The sequence below is a fragment of the Molossus molossus genome, unplaced genomic scaffold, assembly GCF_014108415.1.
Source record: "Molossus molossus isolate mMolMol1 unplaced genomic scaffold, mMolMol1.p scaffold_m16_p_19, whole genome shotgun sequence".
In the NCBI taxonomy this organism is placed as follows: domain Eukaryota; kingdom Metazoa; phylum Chordata; class Mammalia; order Chiroptera; family Molossidae; genus Molossus; species Molossus molossus.
The window spans coordinates 41,961,041-41,985,037 of NW_023425354.1; the positions used below are offsets into that span (position 1 = coordinate 41,961,041).

Consider the following 23,997-nt stretch of genomic DNA (forward strand, 5'->3'; position numbering starts at 1 on the left):
AGGACCTTCCTGTTTTCCCAGGGATCCAGCACCGCCTGGCTTTATTCCTGGGAAGCCCTGGTCCCCTTTGAAAAACATCCAGGTTTTTCCCATTGTCAAAGTCCTGACTCCTGGAGATGAGCTGGGTACAGTGACATCCGAGGGGGAGTTTGTTTTTCTTCAGGGACAGAAAAGCCCGTGTTATGAATTCATGCTAATGTTTTCAAACTAACCATAATTTGACTGTTTTCTTATCTTGCTCCACTACAAGCTACCTCTTTGTCATTATAATTTGCATCTCTCTGATGATTAGTAACTTTGAGCATTTTTTCATACATTTGTTGGCCTCTTCGGAAAAATGTCTGTTTAGGTCCTTTGCCCATTTTTTAATTGGATTGTTCACAGATCCAATGGGAAGACAAACAATCCATTGTTCTTATTCATCTAGGATAATATTCCTTTGAAATGTCAGAGTAATCTCCTTTTCCAGATCCCTCAGGGCACCCTCATTGCACCAAACCTGGAGACCACAGAACCCTCATTGTTATCTTGTTCCCCGAATATCACCTCTGTGTACTATAAATGTTCATTATTAAGTATCCTATACCCACCAGTGTAAACGTATGTGTTTCTCCATTTTGCTTTTTCTCCAACCCTGGAGTTTCCCTGCTCTGCTTTCTGCGGACACCTTAATCCACCACCGATGGACTTTGCGTGCCTTCCTTCTGTTTTCTCCTTTGATTCTAAATACATATACGTAAAAGGAACCACAGAACTGCCATTCTCTGGAGCACTTGCTCAGTTCTTCTCGGACTCTTGCTTCAGGGCATGTCCTCAAAAATTTGGCTCAAATAAACTCTTATAAAACTTTCCTGGCCCTGGCCGGTTTGACTCAGCAGTTAGAGCCCCAGCCTGCTGACGAAGGGTTGCAGGTTCAGTTCCCTGGCAAAGGGCTTATTCTGGAGACCGGCTCGTCCACCTGGCCCCTCCCTCCCCCAGCCCATCACGCACAGACCAGACCAGGTGCTTTAGTTCAGAAGCTGGCTCGTGCCTTGACTTTCTAGATTTATCAGCTTAGCAACTTTAGCTACCCTCTACTGACTCCGTGCTCCGAAAGGCGAGGAGCTGGCTGGCGTGGACCACTCTGCTTCCCCTTCTCCTAGTTCTTATACTTTGATTATTTTTAGCTCTTTGATTAAATGTGTACCTTTATATAACATTTGCCTGTTTCTTCTTGCATCCAGTTGAACGGTCCCACCTCGACACCTTCCCTGTGAGTGGTGGGTCTGAATGCCTCTGTTCTGCCCTCCCAGGCTCTCACCCCCCCCCCCTTGTTACTAGTCTACACTTTTGCTAATAAGTTGCCGGAACTGTACATGTAATTCTTAGGTAGAATTAATTCTTCCCTGCTTTGCGATTTGTGCCTGGGTCTTAATTTACAAAGGTGACCAAGTGACAACAGGGAGAGGCTAATGCCATTGAAAGCACGTACTGCTTATAGTTCCCAAGAGAAGGGGCCGTGCCATGCCACCCAGGTTCAGTCAGGAGGCAGAAAGGAGTGAAGGCAAAGCTTGGGCATGGCCTTTATTGGGGTTTCTGCAGGAGAGACAAAGCAGCGCAGGGCAAATACCTTAGGGTTGGCTAGTTTGAATAGTTCCAGCCCGCACTGGGGCCTCGGCACTGCCCCCAAGTTGTCTAGTACTGGGTTGATTTTAGGGTGGGAGGGCTATTTGGTTGGCGTGTGAGAGTTCAATCAAGAGGGTTGGGGGTGTGGACTCAGGATAGGTTGGGGGATTTGTACTATTTCTTTCACGTGCCCGAAAAAGCTACAACTTCAGCCATTAGTCTGACCCTGTGATTAATAGATGCCAAGTGGACAAATATTGAGCCTAGGAAAACACGGAACACTTTGTCTCTAGGTCATTTCTAAGAGTTGAATATCAATAAATAGCATTTAATTTAGCAAACTTGTTTATGAGTTTTAAAATATTTTTTCTTTATTCATTTTAGAGAGAGAGGAAGGGAGAGGGAAAGAGAGATAGAAACATCAATGAGAGAGAACACTGATTGGCCGCCTCCTGCATGCCCCCCACTGGGGATCAGGCCCACAACCTGGGCATGTGCCCTGACCAGGAATCGGACTGGTGACCTCTCGGTGCAAGCATCGATACTCAGCCACCGAGCCACACCGGCCGGGCCTATTTATAATTTTGTATGAGGGCAGGTTCTGGAGCCAGACTGCCTGGGTTCCAGTTTTGTTCTTCCCTGTTTGTGGCACGTGTTTTCTCTGTCCAGTTTCCACATCTGTGGAATAGAGTCGATGATAGTACCTACCTCGTGTGAGAGTTAAATACATTGTTATAAATTAAATTTTTTAAATGGTGCTTGAAGCAAAGTGCTCAATAATTATCAGGATTACATTTTTAATTATTTTATAAACATTAAGCACCTCAAGGTCAAATAGTCTATGAGGGTCACATTTTGATAACCTCCTTGACCCCCGGACCACACAAAGGAAAATGCCCCAGTGTCATGATCAGATGGATTCATTTTTAACTCTTCCTTTCTTAAAACCATGTCATGTTTTAATTTACCCAGTATTTGGACCGTGACTTTCTGGAACGATGTGTAGTTTTCCCTGGTGTTTGTTCTTGTCCTTTTTTCTCGTAAGAATCATGAAACCTTATGCCCTTTTATGCAGCTCCTTACCTTTGCCTTCTGTTGCACAGGCCTCCTCTTGGCAGACCGTTTTCCGGCTCCAGCCTGCACTGATTCCTAAAGGCTGTCTTCGTGGATTTCCCTTCGTCTCGCCTCCTGAGCTGGAGACACTCTTTGCAAGGTCCTCTGTCCTCCTGTTTCTTATTTTTCACCTGAGTTTTGCTGGAGCCCATCCTTAAGTAACTTCTTCAAAAGGGACTGTGCAAGGGAAACGGAGTCTTTGCAAGTCCAAAGATGTCTCTATTCTGCCCTCGTGTGTGATTGATAGTTTGACTGACAGATTCCAGATGCAGAGTTATTTAGCATCCAGTGTTGCCAATGATAAGTCTGATGCTGTTCTGATTCTGGGTTCCTTGTAGCTCTCAGCTATTTTTTCTTTCTGGATGCTTCCAGATTCTTCTTTTTCTCTTTATAGCTGATTATATGAATAGATGTCTATTGATTTTTTATTTCTTTGTTTTTCCTGCCTTATGTTCAATAGAAACCTTTTAATTGGAAGACTCATGTCCTTCAGCTCCAGGAATTTTTTTTTCTATTGCTCTCTCTTTCTGGGAAGGTCTGTTGTTAGGAATTCGACCCTTCAAGTTGAGCATTTGTGTATCTTTTCATTTCCTTCACATTTTTCTGTTCCTTCAGCTTTTTATTCCACATTCCAAATTTCCTCATTTTCATCTTCCAGCCTTTAGTTTCTATTTTTATATTTTTGCATGGTTGTTCCTTTTTCATAGAATGTTCTTATTTGAGGAATGAACCTATATATTTTAAGTCCCCGAATTTAACTTGCTTACTTTAAATTAATTAGCAACATAACTGATTTTTTTTTTTTTTTAAGTCTAGAAGTGTCTAAATAGAGGATGGATGTCCTGCCAGAAATGTGCAGGTTTAACTGGCTTAAAACACCAGTCCTGTATTTGCTCACCATTCTGCAGCCTGGCTGGACTCCAGAGGACGGTTCTTTTACTGGTCTCTCCTGGGGTCATTTCAGGGGCTGTAGGCTCTGCCAGTTTGACGGGGGTGGAGACCCAAGATGGCTCACTCCTCTGCAGTCGGTTCTGGCCCTTGGCAGTGGTGTCTTCATTCCCTTCCGTGTGGCGTCCCGTCCTCCAGCTCCCTGGACTGGGCTCTCACACGACGGCAGCAGCGCTCCCAGTGGTCAGGAGGGAAACTGCTGGGGCTCATGAGGCCTGGTCAGAAGTCACATGTGACTTCTGCCACACTCTGCTGGCCAAAGCAAGTCACAAGCCTAGACCAGATTCCAGGGATGGAGAAATAGACTCCACTTCTTCATGGGAGGAGAGGAAAATAATTTGGGGCCATGTGTAATCTACTAAAACTTCCCAGGCAGCTTCTCTCATTGTCTTGGTCCCCTCAGGCTACCGTGACAAAATACCATTGCCTGCGAGGAGGGCAGCTTAACTGGCAGGAGTTTATTTCTCACAGTTCTGGAGTCTGGACCCCCATGATCGTCAGCGGATTTGGTTGCTGCCTTGCAGGTGGCTGCTATCTTGTGTCCTCTCACAGAGAGAAGCAAGCTCTCTGATTTCCACCTCTTCTTCTTTTTTTTTTTATCCTCACCCGAGGACATTTTTCCATTTTTTTTGTTCAGGTAGAGTGGGAGGGAGAGAGAGGAACAGAGAGAGAGAGAGAGAAACATCGATGTGAAAGGAACACATCGAGTGGCTGCCACCCTCACAACCGACCAGGACCGGGGACAAACCGCAACTGAAGTACGTGCCCTTAGCGGGAACCGAACCCGGGTCTCTCAGGACCGCAGGCCGACGCTCCAACCACTGAACCAAACCAGCCAGGGCTCCACCTCTTCTTCTTTACTAAAATCTGTTTTGATTGATTTTTTTGAGAGAAAGGAAGAGAGCAAGAGATAGAAACATTGATGTGAGAAACATTGATCGGCTGCCTCCTGCACGCCCCCTACTAGGGATCAAGCCTGCAACCCGGGCACATACCCTGACCGGGATCGAACCAGGACCTCTCGGTCCATGGGACAGTGCTCAATCCACTGAGCTACACTGACCGAGTGATTTCCTCTTCATATAAGGACATTAATCCCATCATGGGGCCCCGCCCACATGCCCTTCTCTAAACCTGATTACCTCCCAAAGGCTTCATTTCCAAATACCATCACACTGGGCGTTAGGGCATCAACATATGGGTTGGGGGTGGGCACGGCTCAGTCCGTAGCTCCCTCTGAGAGCCAGCGCTGCTCTTAGGCAACCTGAGTCACTTAAAGCCTTGGAATTGGGACATGTGTTCTGTCATCTCGGATCTCAGACATTTGTTCGGTGTCTAGTGTGTGCTGGGTGCCTGGGAGGCTCCTTTCGTCGTGGAGCTTTTGATCTGGAGTAGGAAATAGACTGCAAATAGGCAGTGTGTGCATTGTACTGTGAGACTTCTATGGAAGCTCCTGGATTAAAGTAATTTCCTGAAGGCTGGATTTCCGTATCCCAGCTCAGGGAAGAGAGAAAGAAGAGCCTGTACAAAGGCCTGGAAGGAAGAGACAGTTTAGTGTGGTCAGGGAATGAGAGCGGCTGGTCAGAGTGTGGGGGCGGGAGGAGGGGAGAGCCGGGCTCGAGGGAGGCGGGGCCTGGCTGAGTTCTGGGGTCTTGTTGGCCATGCTGCGGAGTTTAGCTTGCTGTTAGAGTTCCTGGGAGGCCAGCTCGCTCTCTCTCTCTCTCTGTTCACATAACGGGGTAGGGAGGGCCACGCTGCCTCTCTGCCAAGGTGGGTTGACCCTTTAAGAGACCCTTTTTAAAGTGACCAAAGTGTAAACGAGAAGGCCCCTCTGTAACAGGTGGTGTTTCAAGACCGGGCCACCTGCAGCTTGTTAGGCAGACAGAACATGGTCTCCCTGAAGACAGAATCGCACATTCTGTCCCCTGGGGGCAGTTCCTTTGTTTGTCTTCAGTCAGTAACATGCCTGCCATGTACAGGCTCTGTGCTGGATCCTGGGAATACAGCCTTGGCGCGGGCACAGCCCCGGCCCTGCAGAGCTCCCTGCTTCCTGCTGGGTGAAGCGCTAGACCAGCAGCTCCACGTGCCCCCCTCCCCCAGCACATGGCCGGGCCTGGGAGGCCTCCTAGGGGAAGTGTCACTGCTCGATGAAGACCAGGATGAAGGGCACTCCAGGTGGAAGGAACAGAGTGTGCAAAGGCCACAGATTGTCCCCATGCTCCAGCCTGTGGGTTAGGGGTGCAGAGCCTGGACCGCTCACCTGAGCTCATGCAGGTGCAGTCCTCATTGCCTGGGAGGTGGGGAGACACGCATAAGGGGCCGAGCACCAGACCAGGACAGGGGTCAGCTGCCCTCCCCCATCCTCCCCAGTGGCTGGTCCCCTAGGCCTCCCCTTCTTGTCAGTCGGGCCTGGCAATTACCACCTTCTCCAGCCACAGCCATCTAGGAAATGCTAGTGATTAGCGATTGTTATCTTGGAATTAAAATTCCCTGGGAACAGCTTGGCTAATATCCATCAGTATCTGCAGTCAGGTTGGCCGTGAGCTGAAATCGGAATGAAAACCTGGAAGCAGAACACAAAGCCGGGCTACAGGGGAGGATTTAATGCCATTGGCCACGGCAGGCAAGTGAGGGTCCTCGCTCATTAACTGGCATTTTCAAAGCCGGCTGCTCTGCGGGCCTTATCACAGCAGACCACACGTGGGGAGCAGAGTGGGCTTTGCAGAGCCGCGCAGCTTCTTCAGATAGTGAACCTTTCCTGCTCTGTGGCCCAGACAGGGTGGGGTGGGGGGTAAGTCCCATGGGGGGCTGTTCCTGCCACTGTGCTGGGGCGGGGGGAACCGGGCAAAGGTGCAGACAGTGGGTGATGGGCCTGGATGCAGGGAGCAGACACCATGTGATTAAAAGCTACTATTGGCCCCGGCCGATTTGGCTTAGTAATTAGAGTGTGGGCCGTAGACTGAAGAGTCTTGGGTTTGATTCCCAGTCAAGGACACGTACCTGGGTTGCAGGTTTGGGCCCCGGCCCTGGTCGGGGTTGTGTGGGGGGCAACTGATTGATGTGTCTCTCTCACATTGACGGTTCCCTCTCCCTCCCTCCCTCCCTCCCTCTTACTCTCTAAAAATTAAAATCAATGCCCATCCTGTGTGGCTCAGTGGCTGAGCGTTGACCCATGCACCAAGAGGTCACCGTTTCGATTCCTGGTCAGGGCACATGCCCAGGTTGTGGGCCGGATCCCCAGTGGTGGGCATGCAGGAGGCGGCCAGTTGATGTTCTCTCTCTCTGATATCTCTCTCTCTCTCTCTCTCTCCCTCTCCCTTCCTCTCTCTCTAAAATCAATAAAGGAAAAGAATAAAAAATAAAATCAATGGAAAAAAATCCTTGGGTGAGGATTTAGGGAAAAAAAAAGCCAGTGCTGTGTATATTGCAGGGTGAGGATGGGCATCGAGGCGAGAGAAGGCCTGAGGACGTGCATGGGGGGAGGGGGGAGGGGCGGCTGCTCAGAACCCAGCCCAGCCAGGACCCCTCATGCCTCCCTCACCAGTCCTGCTCTCCCACGTGGAAGGCATTTTCCCAAATACTGACAGTGTGTGTATGCGCCTCCACCAGGTGTGCCCTCTATACCGGGTGATGCACCTGTGTCCCCTGCCCCAAGAACTCAAAAGTGCTGCTCCTTGAGGTGGTCCAGACCACCAGCCAGTCTGGTCTGGTCAGGTCGCTGCCCACCATGATGGCATCAGGCCTTCGCTTGGGCTCCAGAGCTAACACAAGGCAAGCAGACAGACTCGGAATCACTGACCTGCCCGCTGGACCCTGGGGAGGCGCTGCAGGCCTGGCAGACCCGTGGGACCACTGCCTCTGCTGAGCATAAATATCGAGGTGAATTGTATGAAATTGGCAGGGGTTTATAGGTCAAAGGTGACTGAATACCATTAAAAAGGTTGAGCCCGGCTGTTGTGGCTCAATGATTGAACATCGACCCATGCACCAAGAGGTCACCGGTTCGATTCCCGGTCAGGGCACGTGCCCAGGTTGTGGGCCCGATCCCCAGTGGGAGCATGCAGGAGGCGGCCAATCGATGTTCTCTCCATCGATGTTTCTATCTCTCTCTCCCTCTCCCTTCCTCTCTCTCTAAAATCAATGAAGAAAAAAAAAATACATTTTTTTAAAAAAGCGTTGACTATCAGCAGTTTCATGCAATTCAACCTAATTGCTTAAATCCTATGTTCTTTATCCTGTTTTTCAAAAGCACTTGGCTGATCAGTGTTTTTTAGGTAGAGGGTAGGGGTGGAGGTTATTGTTGCAAAAGGAGGTGAGGCTGATACCGTGGGGCCCCTGGTTTTTTTGTTTGTTTGTTTGTTTGTTTTTTTAATCCTCACCCTAGGACATTTTTCCATGTTTTGTTCAGGTAGAGTGGGAGGGAGAGAGAGGAACAGAGAGAGAGAGAGAAACATCGACGTGAAAGGGACACATCAAGTGGCTGCCACCCGCACGACCGACCAGGGCTGGGGACAAACAGCAACCGAGGTACATGCTCTTAGCGGGAACCGAACCCGGGTCTTTCTGGAACGCAGGCCGACGCTCTAACCGCTGAGCCAAACCGGCCAGGGTGCCCCTGGTTTTTATATACCAGGTTGGGCAGAGGCAGCGGGGGAGGGGGCTGTGGGTCTCACTGGTGCTGGAAGAGGGACTGGGGTTCATGGTCAGGGAGGTTCACTGGAGCTTGCTGGGCACTGGCATGCCCTGCTGGGCACTTCTTCTTCACTCCTCTGTTATTCTCAAACAGTAAATTCATTTGATTAATTACAAGAACTTTGATGAAACTCTCAGGCCACTTCCCTAGGAAGGCAGCAGATTTTATGGATTGAGACACATTCTAGCAAACAACCCATGCTGCCAATTCAGCCATTCAGCAGTGTTTATTGAGCACCTACTATGTCAGGAGTGTGCTAGGAGCTTGAAGATACAGTGGGGAGCAAAAGCATCCTGATCCCTCCCCTCTGTGGTAGATCCTAGTGGGAGAGACAGATAAAAATGAACCAGACAAAAGGTGGAAGTAACCCAAGAATCCATTGACGGATGAATGGATAAACAAAATGTGGTATATCCATACAATGGAATATTATTCAGCCTGAAAAAGGAAGGAAATTCTGACACATGTGGCAATAAGGATGAACCTTGAGGACATATGTACATATGTCAAAAAGACATGCCCCCCACTGGATATTTGGCCCACAACCTGGGCATGTGTCCTGACCAGGAATTGAATAGGCGACCTCTTGGCGCATGGGTCGACACTCAGCCACTGAGCCACACCAGCCAGACTGTGTGATTTTACTTATATAAGGTACCTGGAATAGTCAGGGTCATAGAGACAGAAAGTAGAACATGGTCACCAGGGCTGCTGGGAGAGAGGAATGGGGAGTTGTTTAATGGGTAGAAATTTAAGTTTCATAAGATAAAAAGACATCTGCAGATTGGCTACCCAACACTGTGAATGTATGCTTAGAAATGGTTAAAATGGTAAATGTTGTGTTATATGTATTTTAACACAGTTGAACATTTTAAAATTAAAAGTGAAAGAAGCCTGCACACCCACGAGCTGGCACGACAGCCGCAGCTCCGCAGGAAACGCGTGGAGGCTGAGACGAGGGCTCGCTGGGGGGCATGCAGGGGGCGGCCAGTCGATGTTCTCTGTTTCTATCTCTCTCTCCCTCTCCCTTCCTCTCGCTCTAAAATCAATAAAGAAAAAGAAAGAAAGAAACATACGCATGTCCTTTGACTTGGCAGTTCCACTCCCTGGAATGTTCCCCAAGGAGATGATGCTCACAAGAGTGAAAATTGGAAACAATTTAAGTGTCCATCAGTGAGGGGCTCGTTTAAGTTTAACAAATCCAAACTCTGGAGCCATTAAAACATGATGGTGGAGACCATTACTTATTAACACAGAACAGCTGCTATGATACATAGTTAAGTGGGGGCAAAAACAGATTGATCTACGTAATGCTGCTCTTCTTAAAAGACATAAAGTGTGTATAGGCTCAGAAAAGGGTATAAAGAATTCACAATACAGACCTAAAGTTTCTGTTTCTGTTGCAGTTTTTTTTTTTTTTTAATCCTCACCTGAGGACATTTTTGCATTTATCTTCAGATAGAGCGAGAGGGAGAGAGGAAGAAAGAGAGAAAGAGAAACACTGATGTGAGAGAGACACATCGAGTGATTGCCACCCACACGACCCCAACAAGGGCTGGGGACAAACTGCAACCAAGCTACGTGCCCTTAGTGGGAACCAAACCCAAGACTCTCCGGTCCACGGCCGACGCTCTAACCGCTGAGCCAAACCGGCCAAGGCTTTGTTACAATTTTTATTAATTTATTTTTGTTACAGATGTTTGTCCTTTTCCCCTCATTGACACCCTCCTCCCAATTCCAACTCCGCCCCCAGCATTGTCGTCTATGTTCATTGGTTACACATACATGCACCTAAGTTCTGTGGTTTATCTACCCCTCCCCCATTCCCCTCCTCTGAAGTTTGTCAGTCCATACCCCACTTCCATGTCTCTGGGTCTATTCTGTTCATCAGATTGCATTGTTCATTATATTCTACAAATAAGTGAGATCATGTGATATTTGTCTTTCTCTGATTGGTTTATTTCGCTCAGCAAAATACTCTCCAGGTCCCTCCATGTCGTCTCAAAAGATAAGAGATCTTTCTTTCTTACAGCTGCACAGTATTCCATTGTGTACATGTACCACAGCTTTTTTATCCACTCATCCGTTGATGGACATTTGGGCTATTTCCAGATCTTAACAATTGTGAATAGTGCTGCTATGAACATGGGGGTACATATATTCTTTCTGATTGGTGTTTCAGGCTTCATAGGATATATTCCTAGAAGTGGGATCAAATGGCAATTTCATTTTTAATTTTTTGAGGTAACACCACAGTGTTTTCCATAGTGGCTGCACCAGTCTGCATTTCCCCCAGCAGTGTACTAGAGTCCCCTTTTCTCCACACCCTCGCCAACACTTGTTGTTTGATGATTTGTTGATGGCAGCCATTCTGACAGGTGTGAGGTGATACCTCATAGTCATTTTAATTTGCATCTCTCTGATGGTTAGTGACATTGAGCATTTTTTCATATGTCTCTTGGCCATTTGTATATCCTGTTTGGCGAAATGTCTATCTAGGTCCTTTGCCCATTTTTTAATTGGGTTCTCTGTCTTCCTTTTGTTGAGTTGTATGAATACTCTACATATTTTGGAAATTAACCCCTTATCTGATGTATCCTTGGCAATTACGCTTTCCCATATAGTGGATTCCCTTTACATTTTGATGGTTGTTTCTTTTGCTATGCAGAAGCTTTTTAGTTTGATGTAGTCCCATGTATTAATTTTTTCCTTTGTTTCTCTTGCCTTAGGCATTGGGTCAGTGAAAAATTCTGTTGCATGTGATGTCCGATATTTTGTTGCCTACATTTTCTAGGATTTTTATGGATTCATGAGTCACAAGTCTTTTATCCATTTTGAGTTTATTCTTGTGTATGGTATAAGTTGGTGGCCTAGCTTCATTTTTTGCATGTAGCTGTCCAATTTTCCCAAAACCATTTATTAAAGAGGCTGTCTAAAAAAAAAAAGAGGCTGTCTTTACTCCATTGTATGCTCTTGCCACCTTTGTCAAATATTAATTGAGCATAATTTCTTGGGTCAATTTCCACGTTCTCTGTTCTGTTCCATTGATCTATATGCCTGTTCTTGTGCCAGTAACAGGCCATTTAGATTATAATGGCTTTGTAGCATATAACCTGATATCTGATATTGTGATCCCTCCTACTTTGTTCTTCTTTTTCAAGATTGCTGTGGCTATTCGGGGTCTTTTTTGGTTTCATATAAACTTGTAGAGTATTTGTTCTAGTTGCATGAAATATGTTGTTGGTATTCTGATGGGGATTGCATTGAATCTATAGATTGCTTTAGGTAGTATGGACATTTTAATGACGGTAATTCTTCCAATCCATGAACAAGGTATATGCTTCCGCTTTTTATATCTTCCTCTTTTTCTTTTTTCAATGACCTGTAGTTTTCTGAGAACAGGTCCTTTACTTCTTCGGTCAAGTTTATTCCTAGGTATCTTAGTTTTTTTGCTGCAATGGTAAATGGGATTTTTAGTTTTTAGTTTTTCTTTCCATGAGTTTATTATTGGTGTATAAGAATGCCGTCCAGCCCTGGACAGTTTGGCTCAGCAGTAGAGCGGCGGCCCTCGCACCAATGGGTCCCAGGTTCGATTCCAGTCAAGGGCACGTACCTTGGTTGCCATTCATCCTGGCCCTGGTCGGGGTCATGTGGGAGGCAACTGGTCAATGTGTCCCTCTTATGTCGATGTTTCTCTTTCTTTCCCTTTCTCCCTCTATCTCCTTCCCACTCTATCTGCAGACAAATAGAAAAATATCCTCGGGTGAGTATTTAAAAAAAAAAGAATGCTGTCGATTTCTTGATGTTAATTTTGTATCCTGTTACTTTGCCAAATTCATTTATTAGCTCTAGTAGGGTTTTTTTTGTTGTTTTTTTTTTATCCTCACCCGAGGACATTTTTCCATTTTTTGTTCAGATAGAGCGGGAGGGAGAGAGAGGAACAGAGAGAGAGAGAAACATCGACGTGAAGAGACACATCGAGTGGCTGCCACCCGCACAACCAACCAGGGCCGGGGACAAACTGCAACCGAGGTACGTGCCCTTAGCGGGAACCGAACCCAGGTCTCTCTGGACCGCAGGTCAACACTCTAACTGCTGAGCCAAACTGGCCAGGGCTATTAGCTCTAGTAGATTTTTGATGGAGTCTTTAGAGTTTTCTATGTACAACATCATGCCATCTGCAAATAATGACAGTTTCACTTCCTCCTTTCCAATTTCGATTCCTTTTATTTTTCCTTCTTGTTTAATTTCTGTGGCTAAGACTTCCAGTACTATGTTAAATAAGAGTGGCAAAAGTGGGCATCCCTGTCTTGTTCCTGTTCTTAAGGGAAATGCTTTTAGTTTTTGCCCATTGAGTATGATGTTGGCTGTAGGTTTTTCATATATGGCCTTTATTATGTCGAGATATCCCTCTTTTCCCACATTGCTGAGCATTTTTATCAGAAATGGGTGCTGGATTTTGTTGAATGCTTTTTCAACATCTATTGATATGATTATATGGTTTTTATCTTTCATTTTGTTTATGTGGTCAATCACATTTATTGATTTGCAAATATTGTACCAGCTTTGCATCCCCGGGATGAATCCCACTTGGTCATGGTGAATAATTTTTTTGATGTATTGCTGGATCCAATTTGCTAATATTTTGTTAAGGATTTTGGCGTCTATCTATGTTCATCAGGGATATTGGTCTGTAGTTTTCTTTCTTTGTAGTGTCTTTGTCTGGTTTTGGAAGTAGAATTATGCTGGCCTCATAAAGTGAGTTTGGAAGTCTTCCTTCCTCTTGGATTTTTTGGAATAGTTTGAGGAGAATGGGTGTTAGATCTTCTTGAATGTTTGGTAAAATTCCCCTGTTAAGCCTTCCAGGCCTGGGTTTTGTTTGCTGGGAGTTTCTTGATTACATCTTCAATTTCATTAGTTGCTATTGGTCTGTTCAGGTTTTCTATCTCTTCCAGGTTTGGTTTTGGGAGACTGTGTTTCTAGAAATTTTTTCATTTCACCTAGATTGTCCAATTAGTTGGTGTATATTTCTTCATATTTTTTAGTGATCCTTTGTATTTCTGTGGTGTCAGTTGTTACTTCTTCTCTTCGTTTCTGATTTTGTTTATTTGGGTCCTCTCTTTTTATTTCTTGATGAGTCTGGCTAAGGGTCCATCAATCTTGTTTATCTTTTCAAAGAACCAGCTCTTTGTTTCATTGATCTTTTGAACTGTTTTTATAGTTTCTATGTCATTTATTTCTGCTCTGACCTTTACTATTTCTTTCCAGCCTACTTGCTCTGGGTTTTTCTTTTTGTTTACTTTCTGGTCCTTTAAATTGTAGGGTTAGAAAGTCAATTAGAAATTTTTCTTGCCCTGGCCGATTTTGCTCAGTGGTCAGAGCGTCGGCCCAGGGACCAGAGAGACCCGGGTTCGGTTCCCACTAAGGGCGTGTACCTCGGTTGCACTTTGTCCCCAGCCCTGGTTGAGTCTTGCGGGTGGCAACCACTCCATATGTTCCTTTCATGTCGATGTTTCTCTCTCTCTCTCCCTCCCACTCTATCTGAACAAAAAATGGAAAAATATCCTCAGGTGAGGATAAAAAAAAAAGAGAAAGAAAATTTTCTTGTTTCTTGAGGTAGTCCTGTAGTGCTATGAACTTCCCTCTCAAGACTGCTTTCTCTACGTCCCATAGATTTTGCATTGTTGTGTGTTCATTTTCATTGGTTTCCAGGAAGTTTTTAATTTCTTCCTTGATCTCCTTGGTAACCTATTCATTGCTATTTAGCCTCCATGTGTTTGAATGTTTTTGAGTATTTTTGTTATAATTGATGTCTAATTTCATGTCATTGTGATCTGAGAAGATGCTTGATATGATTTCGATCTTCTTGAACTTGTAGAGACTTAGTTTGTGTCCTAACATGTGATCTATCTTTGAGAATGTCCCATGTGCACTTGAGAAGAATGTGAATTCTGCAGTTTTGGGGTGTAATTCTCTGTAGATAGTTGTTAAATGCATTCAACCTAGTGCATCATTTAGAGTCTCTGTTTCCTTGTTAATTTTTTGTCCAGAGGATCTATCCAGTGATGTGAGCAGGGTGTTGAAGTCCCCTGCTATGATTGTATTGCTGTTGATTTCTCCTTTGAAGTCCTCCAGAAGATTTTTAATGTATTTTGGTGCCCCTATGTTAGGTGCATATATGTTTACCAAGGTTATATCCTCCTGTTGGGTAGATCCTTTCAATATTGTGTACTGGACCTTCTTTGTCTCTGTTATGGACTTCATTGTGAAATCTATTTTATCAGATATGAGTATTGCCACCCCAGCTTTTTTCCCTTTTCGTTTGCTGGGAAATTTTTTTTCTATCCCTTCACTTTCAACTATATGAGTCTTTTGTTCTGAGGTGGGTCTCTTGTAAACAATAGATATATGAGTCATGTTTTCTTATCCATTCAGCTACGCTGTGGCTTTTGATTGAAGCATTTAATCTATTTACATTTAAGGTTATTATTATTATTATTATTTTTATCCTCACCCGAGGACATTCTTCCATTTTTGTTCAGATAGAGTGGGAAGGAGAGAGAGAGAGAAACATTGACGTGAAAGGGACACATCGAGTGGCTGCCTCCTGCAGGGCCCAACCAGGGCCGGGGACAAACTGCAACCAAAGTACATGCCTTTAGCGGGAACCGAACCTGGGTCTCTCTGGACCACAGGCTGACGCTCTAACTGCTGAACCAAACCGGCCAGGGCTTTAAGGTTATTATTGATATTTACTTACTACTATTTTTGTTTATTGTGATTATATTTTTCTTCCTATTTCTTCTACTAATTACAGCAGTCCTTTTAGCATTTCTTGCAGTGCTGGTTTGGTGTTAATATATTCCCTTAGCCTTTTTTTGTCTGGGAAGCTCTTTATTCGACCTTCTATTTTGAATGATAGACTTGCTGGATAGAGTAGTCTTGGGTTCAGATCCTTGTTTTTCATTACCTTGATTACTTCATTCCATTCCCTTCTGGCCTGTAGTGTTTCTGAGAAGTCAGCTGATAGCCTATGGGGGTTCCTTTGTAGGTAACCTGTTGCTTATCTCTTCCTGCCTTTAGGATTCTCTTTGTCTTTCATTTTTGGCATTTTAATTATTATGTGTCTTGGTATGGGCCTCTTTAGCTTCTTCTTACTTGGGGCTCTCTGTGCTTCTTGAACTTGTATGCCTTTTTCCTTCACCAAGCTAGGGAAGTTTTCTGTCTCTATTTCTTCAAATACATTCTCTAACCCTTGCTCATTGTCTTTTTCTTCTGGCACATCTATGATGCTGATGTTGTTATGTTTCATATTGTCCCACAATTCTCTTGGGCTATCTTCCTGTTTTTTAATTGTTTTTCTTTTTGGTTTTCTGATTGGGTGATTTTTTTCTACCCTGTGTTCTAATTCACTGATCTGGTCCTTGGCTTCCTCTGTTCTGCTGGTTATTTCTTCCAATGTGTTCTTTATTTTTGCTATGTCATTCTTCATTTCCAAGTGGTTGGTTTTCAATGCTTCTATATCTTTACCTATGCTATTAAGCTCCCTCATGAATGTTATTCTGAACTCTCCCTCTGATATCTTGCTCAATTCCATTTTATTTATTTCTTCTCCTGTCAAATTATCTTGTTCTTTCATTTGGGATTTGTTTCTTTTTATCACCATTTTGGCTGTCTCCATGGGTTTTAGAGCCTGCCAAATTTTCCCTGTGGGTGTTGGTGTTCCGCCGATTGTGGCGGATAAGTGTGGGAGGACCCATGTTAAGTCTTACTTTCCTGTGTAGATTTGCAAGCCAAGGAAAGATTCAGTTATCTGTTAGCTTTTTGCATGGAGGTTATTAGTTTCAGTTACTTGATGAGCCTTGATTTGTAGCCATCAGCTGAATGAAAAATCCCTCAGGTGTAAGAGGATTTCCAGCGGGTGGAGCACTTGCTCACTATCAGACTTTACATGTTAATAAGCCTCAATTTGCATTTCTGTGGCCTGACCTGGTGGTGTTGAATTCCTGTAGGGGGGCCGTTGCTTCTCCCCAGGGCTTTGGGAAGGAGCTCTTTGGGTAATATGTCTACTGTCCTGTGAGGGAGTGATTCAGTACAAGACTCCTGGTGCCCTCCCATCCAGCTCTCAGCTCTCTCCTGAGCCAGGAGCCTCGGACTCTTTACACAGTTCCAGTCCTGTCCACCCTTCCTCTGCCAGAGCCCAAGGTGAGTGGCTATAGCTCATTTGGTGCTTTTTAAAAAACCCACTTTCTCAGCGGGAAGTGCATACCGCTAATAGGGCTCTCGTCGCTGTCCGTGAACTCCCAGCCCACCCCCACACACCTCCGCAGTTCCTATCGGGCTCAATTTGGCATTATCTTTCTGTCCCTGTTGTACTGGCTCTCTTCCAGCTACCCTTCAGTTGGTTTTTCCTAATGATTTGTCTTTATTTTAGTTGTAATTCCAGTTTGGTCCTGGGAGACGGTCTGTGTAGCTTCCATTCACTCCGCCACCATCTCTGTTCTCCCCCTGAAGTTTCTTCATTTTACTTTTTTGTTATTGTTCTAATTTTGTAGTTTATGTATGTATTTCTCTTCTCAAGGGAAAAAAAAAAAAAAGACAAAGCAGTTTCCATAGCAGGGGTGGGCGAGGCAGTGTGGTGCGGGTCCTAAGCCAACCCAGGCCCCACTATTCACATGGCGTTCAAGGGCTTGCTTCATTTGGTCCCCCCACCTGGAGGCCCAGCCCATGTTGGGGGGCAGGAGGCTGGGGTGCTCAGGGGAGGGCAGGCAGTCAGCACTGATGGATGAGCAGGCCTTCCCTTAATAGAGGGAGGCCAACTGCCCCCTGCTGGGACACCTGTTCTCAGGATTTATGCAACAGTTCTGTGGGGACAGAGTGGTCTTGGTAACTGCTACTTATGTTGGTTTTATCTCCCTGTTTGGCACTTCCGTCCCCTCTAGGTGTCCAGTCTGCAGGACACTTAGTGTCTATGATGAGAGCCCACTGAAGATTTACTTACCATTCAGCCACAATTTAATGAGCATCTACTTTGTATCTATAAACTTTTGGGATGAGACTGTATGGCCTCCAGTGTGGAGTAGAGGCCAACAGAATAGTAGGTTGGCCTTGGGCAAGTTGCTTAACTTGTCAGAGCCTCAGTTTTCCATCTGGAAAGTGGGAATAAGAATAGAGCTTTCTCAAAAACTGTTATCATCTGGTGCCTCTGGGATGGGGGAGGAGAGTTTTTTTTAATTATCTTTATTGTTGAAAATGTTACAGATGTCTCCTCCTTTATCCCCCATGGACCCCCTCCACCCCAGTCCCACCACCCCATGGCCATCACCATACTACTATCTGTTTCCATGGGTTCTGTATATATGCATATAAGTTATTTGATTAATCTCTTCCCAACTCCCCTCCCCTCTGAGATTCCTCAGTCTGTTCTATGCTTCCAAGTCACTGGATCTGTTTTGTTCATCAGTTTGTTTTGTTCATTAGATTCCACATATAAGTGAGATCCTGTGATACTTCTCTTTCTCTGACTAGCTTATTTCACTTAGCATAGTACTTTCCAGGTCCCTCCATGCTGTCTCAAAGGATAAAAGATCCTTCTTTTTTACAGCTGCATAGTATTCCATTGTGTAAAGGTACCGCAACTTTTCTATCCATTCATCTACTAATGGGCACCGGAGCTATGGGATTGCCATTTGACCCAGTGATCCCACTTCTAGGAATATATCCTAAGAGGCCTGAAACACCAATCAGGAAGAATATAGGCACCCCTATGTTCATAGCAGCACTATTTACTATAGCTAAGATCTGGAAACATTAGAAGAGAGGAGACTTTTTAATTGTGTGCTTTGTGGATTTTATATCATGTGCATGTGTACTGTAAGAGGGCTGTGAGGGGATCAGAAAGGGTGTTCCGAAACGGGTTCCACGAAGCATGCATCCCACCAGACAGGTTCTGTTATTCAGGAGCCCCACAAAAGCAGGCTGTTCTGCAGAGGGTAGCTGGGAGGGTAGGATGCGTGATTTGTGCTAGGGACAGGCTTTGGACGTTGGTCCTGTACCCAGCACTCTGGAGCATAAAGAGGTGACTGCTGGCCACTTGGAGAAATAGATGCCCATCACTCAACAAGTAAACAGTCAATGCTGAGTGCTGAGTTTACGCAGACCCATCACCTGGGTTGAGTTTCTCTAGGAAAGCTTGCCGGGTCAGTTCCAAGTGGGAAACACTGTGTGTTCTTTTGCCCTGTTGGAGAACCCTGTGCACATTAGCATATTAAAGGCTCTGAGAATTCCCGCTGTAACAGAAGTTGGTTTAACCTAGTGCTTCACAGTGTGCGTCATCAGGAACCCTTTGCTTCTTGTTTGTTTTGTTTTTGAGTGTCCCCTGTTAACAGCCCACAGAACTAACATGACGCAGAGAAATTTTGGGGACACTCTGGCCTTCTGTTTGTATTTTATTTTATTTTATTTTTTTATCCTCACCCAAGGACATTTTTGCATTTATCCTCAGAGTGGGAGGGAAAATGGGAGGAAGAGAGAGAGACAGAGAGAGACAGAGAGAGACAGAGACATCAATGTGAGAGAGACACATCGAGTGGTTGCCACCCACACAACCCCAGCCGGGGCCAGGGACGAACCGCAACCGAGATACGTGCCCTTAGCGGGAACAGAACCCGGGACTCTCTGGTCCACGGGCTGATGCTCTAACTGCTGAGCCAAACTGGCCAAGGCCGGCCTTCTGATTTTAAATTCTCCCTTTTAAGTAGGGGACTTGGTCTGCATTTGTCAGATGATAGGAGGAGGGGGACAGTGACAATCATGAGCATCCCGTCCGCTGAGTGGCTGCTCTGTGCCCAGCACTGGGCCATGGACCTACGTTCATTTACGAGTCTGATCCTCATGGCCACCCTGTGAGACAGGCACAGTTCCTACGTCCGCCTCCGGGTAATGGCCTGAGGGTCAGGATGTGTCCAAACCTCACAGCTGCTGGCTGGCAGATCCAGGCCTCAAACTGCCGAGGCTTCCTCTTGCCTGAAAAAGTCACAGCATTCCTTCCCACATTCCCCTCTCACTAAGGCCACAAGTGTATTTCCTTCAGCAGAAAAGGGATTAGGGAGCCCTGGGTGTTGTTTGAAGGGGGCATTGAGTTCAGGGGCCTTATCTCAGTGGCTGCTCCGAATTCTACTCCGTGGCTCTCTGAGATCCGGGCCCTCCTGTGCCCGCTGCACAGGACCTCATCTCCAGTTGCTCCCCAGATGGCTTCCAGTGCCCAGTACCGTGCGGGGCCCCGCCCGCCTCTGCCTGCAGCCTCCAGTCTCCAGGGGCAGGGGTGCAGGAGGAGCGAAGGTGGCGTCTGTTGAGCACTTTCCAACTTGGCACCAGGAGGGGAGGGTGGACCTGGTGGGAGCATGGTACAGGGGGCTTCCCTGCATCCAGTGCTCTAAGCAGGTGTCTCCTCCCTCAGGTCTGGAAGAGGTCGGGGGCCTGGTTCTACAAAGGGCTCCCCAAGTACATCCTGCCCTTGAAGACCCCTGGCCGGGCTGATGACCCCCACTTACGACCTTTGCCTGTGGAGCCAACTGAGCAAGCTCCCAGAAGCACTGAGACCAGTCGAGTCTACACGTGGGCCCGTGGGAGAGGTGAGTCCCCTTGCCCCCTGCCCCGGATAGCAGCTGACGTTCGGGCCACCACCAGTCAGTGCCACAGGCACCAGGCCAGTGCCTGCCACATTCTCCACATGGCTCATACTGGTATTCCATCCCTCTCTGTGCCCTTGACTCCCCGCCTGCACCCACGTGGGTGGCTGGACCTCAGCACAGTGATTGCTTGCAACCTGATGGGCCATTTCACAAACAAGCACTGGTTGGGGGGCGATGCCGTGAACAGCACTATGGATCTTTGCAGAAATGTGATGTCAGTTGAGGTTTTTTGCGAAGTATGAACATGTATCTTTCCAAAGCAGGCCCGTACCATCTCTTCTCTGCCCTTGTCTTGTGTCTCAATAAGGGGGCACTCTTGGCTTCCCTGGTCCTAATGAGAAGAGTGACCTTGTGCCCGGGGCGCCTTGGTTTTTGTGGTGGCTGCACTGATGTGGGTGCTTCCAGGTGGCCAGCATCACAAGGGGAGCTCCACCCCAAGGGTAATTAGAAGAGGACCTGGCATGGCAGGTGTCTGCACAGATTTATTTGCAAAGGTCTTGGTCTCACAACAGGCTCCACAAGTAGACAGGGTGGGTATTGAGTAGCCCCATTTTATAGCTGAGTAGCCTGAGGCCCAGAGAAAGGAAGGTCTTACTGGTGGATGGCAGAGCTGGGACCAAACGGCAGGGTCCTGCCCTCTAGGCTCTGGCTCCTTCTGCCACAAAGTGCCTGAGTTTCAGCCCAAGACTCAGGGACTGAGGACCCCGAATGAGATAAGGCCAGAGAGACAAGGAGCTCATCCTGGTGCCAGAGGTTTTCCTGGTTTCTAGACCCAAGAAAATAGACACGCAGCTGCTTCCGAGGGGCCCGCGAGCGTCTGCCTTTGGACTATGACCTGGCAGCTGATTATCTTCATACCTTTTGGCCTCTTTGTTGTTGTTGTTGTTACAAAAGTGTGGTGTGTTTATTATAAAATTGTGAAGTTTAGCAAAAGATACCACTTAGCAGGTAAAAATTCCCTATAGGTCGGCCCTTCCAAACATAACCGGCAACTAACAGCCCGGCCGGTTCTCCAGACACCTCTTCCTCGCCTCTCTGGCTCTCCTGCAGCGGGCTCCCTCGCTGGCCCCGGGGACTGTGGGCACTGCCCATGCCCGTGAGCTGTCCACTCTGCCGCACTGCCACAGCCGAGCCCATGCAGCGACCTCTTGCGGGTGGAGACTGAGCAGGTGGCGTGAGGGGGGCAGGCTCTGCAGGGACCGGCCTGAGGGGGGCGCTGTGGCTGGCCAGCCTTGGACGGCGCCTGGGGGAATTTGTGGGAGAAATGGCTCCCTCTTCCCTTCTTTCCTGTTTCCCCCCCGCAGAGCTGGGGCTTTCTCTGGTTCCAGCCGTGTCAGGGTGAGTCAGTGTCCCTCAGACTGAGGGGAGAGACACAGCCGTGAAAACAGAAGCTGGGACACTCTCAGGTTTAAAGTGTTGCTTCAGGTGGGTTGAGAGGAGGCCCTGAGGCCCCCACCCAGAGAGGCCTTCACTGCCCAGTCTGCTCCAGCCCCACGATGGCACACACACACACACGCATGCACACGCTTGTGCGCGCGCACACATGCACACACACACATGCACATATACACGCGCACACACGTATACTCACACACGCGCACGCGCGCACACACACTCATGCACAAGCACACGCACACGTGCACACAAACACTCTGTCTCCTCAGCCACACAGGCACAGATGGCCTTTTAATTACGTGAGTGAGGAAGCCAGTGGCCCATTCACTCCAAGTGGGCACCGCTTGTTAACCAAGTTTGCGCTGAGGCCAGGCCATGTGGCTGCCCCTCTGCAGACCAGGCTGGAGGCCCGCCAGCCTCTCAGAGCAAAGGCTGCGCTTCCTCAGGCCGGGCCCCGGCCAGGCACCTCGCAGCCCTGCGATGACCCTGTTAGTGCTGAGCAGCAAGAGGTCGCCCTTCTGCTTGGTAGGTGACCTATGTGTCTCGTGCAGGGACAGCAGGACGGTGAGGGCTGATGGCCCTGGGCAGGTTGTGGAGGCCCAGGAGATGTCTGGGGTACATGTGGCGGGAGGGACTGGACTTGGAGAAACCCACAGTCGGGGAGAGGGAAGAACAGGAGCTGGTGGAGGAGGCAAAGGAGGAGAGCAGAGCGGTTCAGTGCCATGGAAGCCAAGTGTCCGGCGTTTGCAGGGAGGGTGCTAGAGAGCCACCAGCAGGCCAGCTGTCCCTGAGCTGCTCTCAGCCCGACCCTGGGTGCTGCGCTTGTCCTCTCCGATGAGCCTGTGCAGAAGCCAGGATCTGTGCCTTTTTGTTTGTTTGTTTGTTAATCCTCACCTGAGGATAATTTTCCATTGATTTTTTAGATAAACTGGAAGGGAGGAAGGGAGGAAGGGGGGGAGAGAGACAGACAGACAGACAGACAGACAGACATTGATGTGAGAGAGACAATCAGTTGGTTGCCTCCTGCACGACCCCAACCAGGGCCAGGGATCAAACCTACAACCCAGGTATGTGCCCTTGACCTGGAATTGAACTCAAGACCCTTCAGTCCATGAGCCAAACCAGCCAGGGCAGGACCTGTGCTTTCTGATTGACTTGGGAGAGCTGTGCACTCGCAGGGGCTCTCGGTGGCTCCCAGGTACTGTGGGAGCCTGTAGGCCTGGGCCACTTACATTCTAACAGCTGGTCCTGAGTCAGGGCAAGAGGGGGACCCTCTAGGAGGCAGCCCCAAGCTAGCCCTTCTGTGGCGTCCTGGTTCACGTGGCTTCAAGGTCAAGTCTGGTGCAGCCCCTGGGAGGACTCAGCCATGTCTGCCTCTAGGAAGCCCCCAAGGTGCCAGGGGCGGCTGCCTCCGTCTGGATTCCTTCTCGGGCTGGTTTCGCTAAGCTGCCGGGCTCCTGGCAGCAGACAGCCCCACAAGCAGCCTGGGGAGTGGGCACAGGCACGTCCCCAGGCCTTCCCAGACCACTGCCCACTGGGGACCCAGTGGTGTTTTTCCACAGAGGAGTGTCTCTCCCCATCCGGCCCCACCATCAGCAGTGCCCAGGGCATGATCCAGGGCAAAGCCTGTCTGGTAAGCCTGTGGCTCATAACACCTCATTCCACCCAACCTGAGCTGAGGCCAGGTGGAAATAGTGACCAGCATGGGGTGTGGTCCCCCCAGCACGCTGCAAGCTGCACGTGGACAGGGACATGGCTCTCCTGACGGGCCAATTTCTCAGCATGTAGCCTGGGAGAGGCTCGGGATAGATGCTTAGTAGATGAATTGATGAACCACCCACCTGCTCCAGGATATTTGAAAGACCTGTGGAGGGGTTTCATTAGGGTCTGCAGGCTCCTCGAGGCCAGCGGTCTGTTGGACAGCCCCAGGAAATGCTCAAATAATGTTAAAATCACCCCATTCTCGCGAGGAGATTCTCATGCCTGCAGGGACCTTAGGGCCAGCATCCCCGTTCTGCCCCCAATCCTGCTCCCTGGCACAGAAGCTGATCCTGACACCAGTGCATTCTCTCTGACCCTCTTCCCCACCCCACCCCCAGCCCCTGTTCCTCCGTCTCTCTCCCTCTCCCTCTCCCAGCCCTTGGGCTGATACACCTGTGGCTCCCAGCTTCCCCCCCATTCCAGCCCACCCTACTTTCTTTCTCCTGACCTTATAGAGGAGGAAAGATAATCAATAGAGACAAGCCATGAACTTTTCAGTCCACAACACATCAAATGAAATGTATTGATGTGTCTGAGGTAGATTCCTTTTCTTCCTTCTTTAAATTTCCTTTGTTAATTTTTAATTACATGGGCATACATAATATATTTTTAAATATTATGTAACTTTTTTAAGTGTATGAAAAATTAAAATCTCTTCTCTTGTCATCATCTCCAAACAAACCCCTTTTCTCTTTCTCCCTGTTCCTACAAACATATACTATAGGGTTACTTTTTTGTTTTGTTTTGTTTTTGCTTTTTTCACTTAAAAAGATATCAGGGGCATCGCTC

At 47.6% G+C, this 23,997-nt stretch overlaps 1 protein-coding gene across 2 annotated transcripts in view; it reads left to right on the forward strand.

The window, feature by feature from the left end:
• The window catches only part of RPH3AL (rabphilin 3A like (without C2 domains)), a 113,069-nt gene that overhangs the window by 66,453 nt on the left and 22,619 nt on the right, over window positions 1-23,997 (forward strand). For both annotated transcript variants that reach the window (XM_036268080.1, XM_036268081.1), the window contains one exon: window positions 19,818-19,992. In XM_036268080.1, coding sequence (XP_036123973.1) covers window positions 19,818-19,992 — 175 coding nt within the window. The remainder of the gene's footprint in view (window positions 1-19,817; window positions 19,993-23,997) is intronic.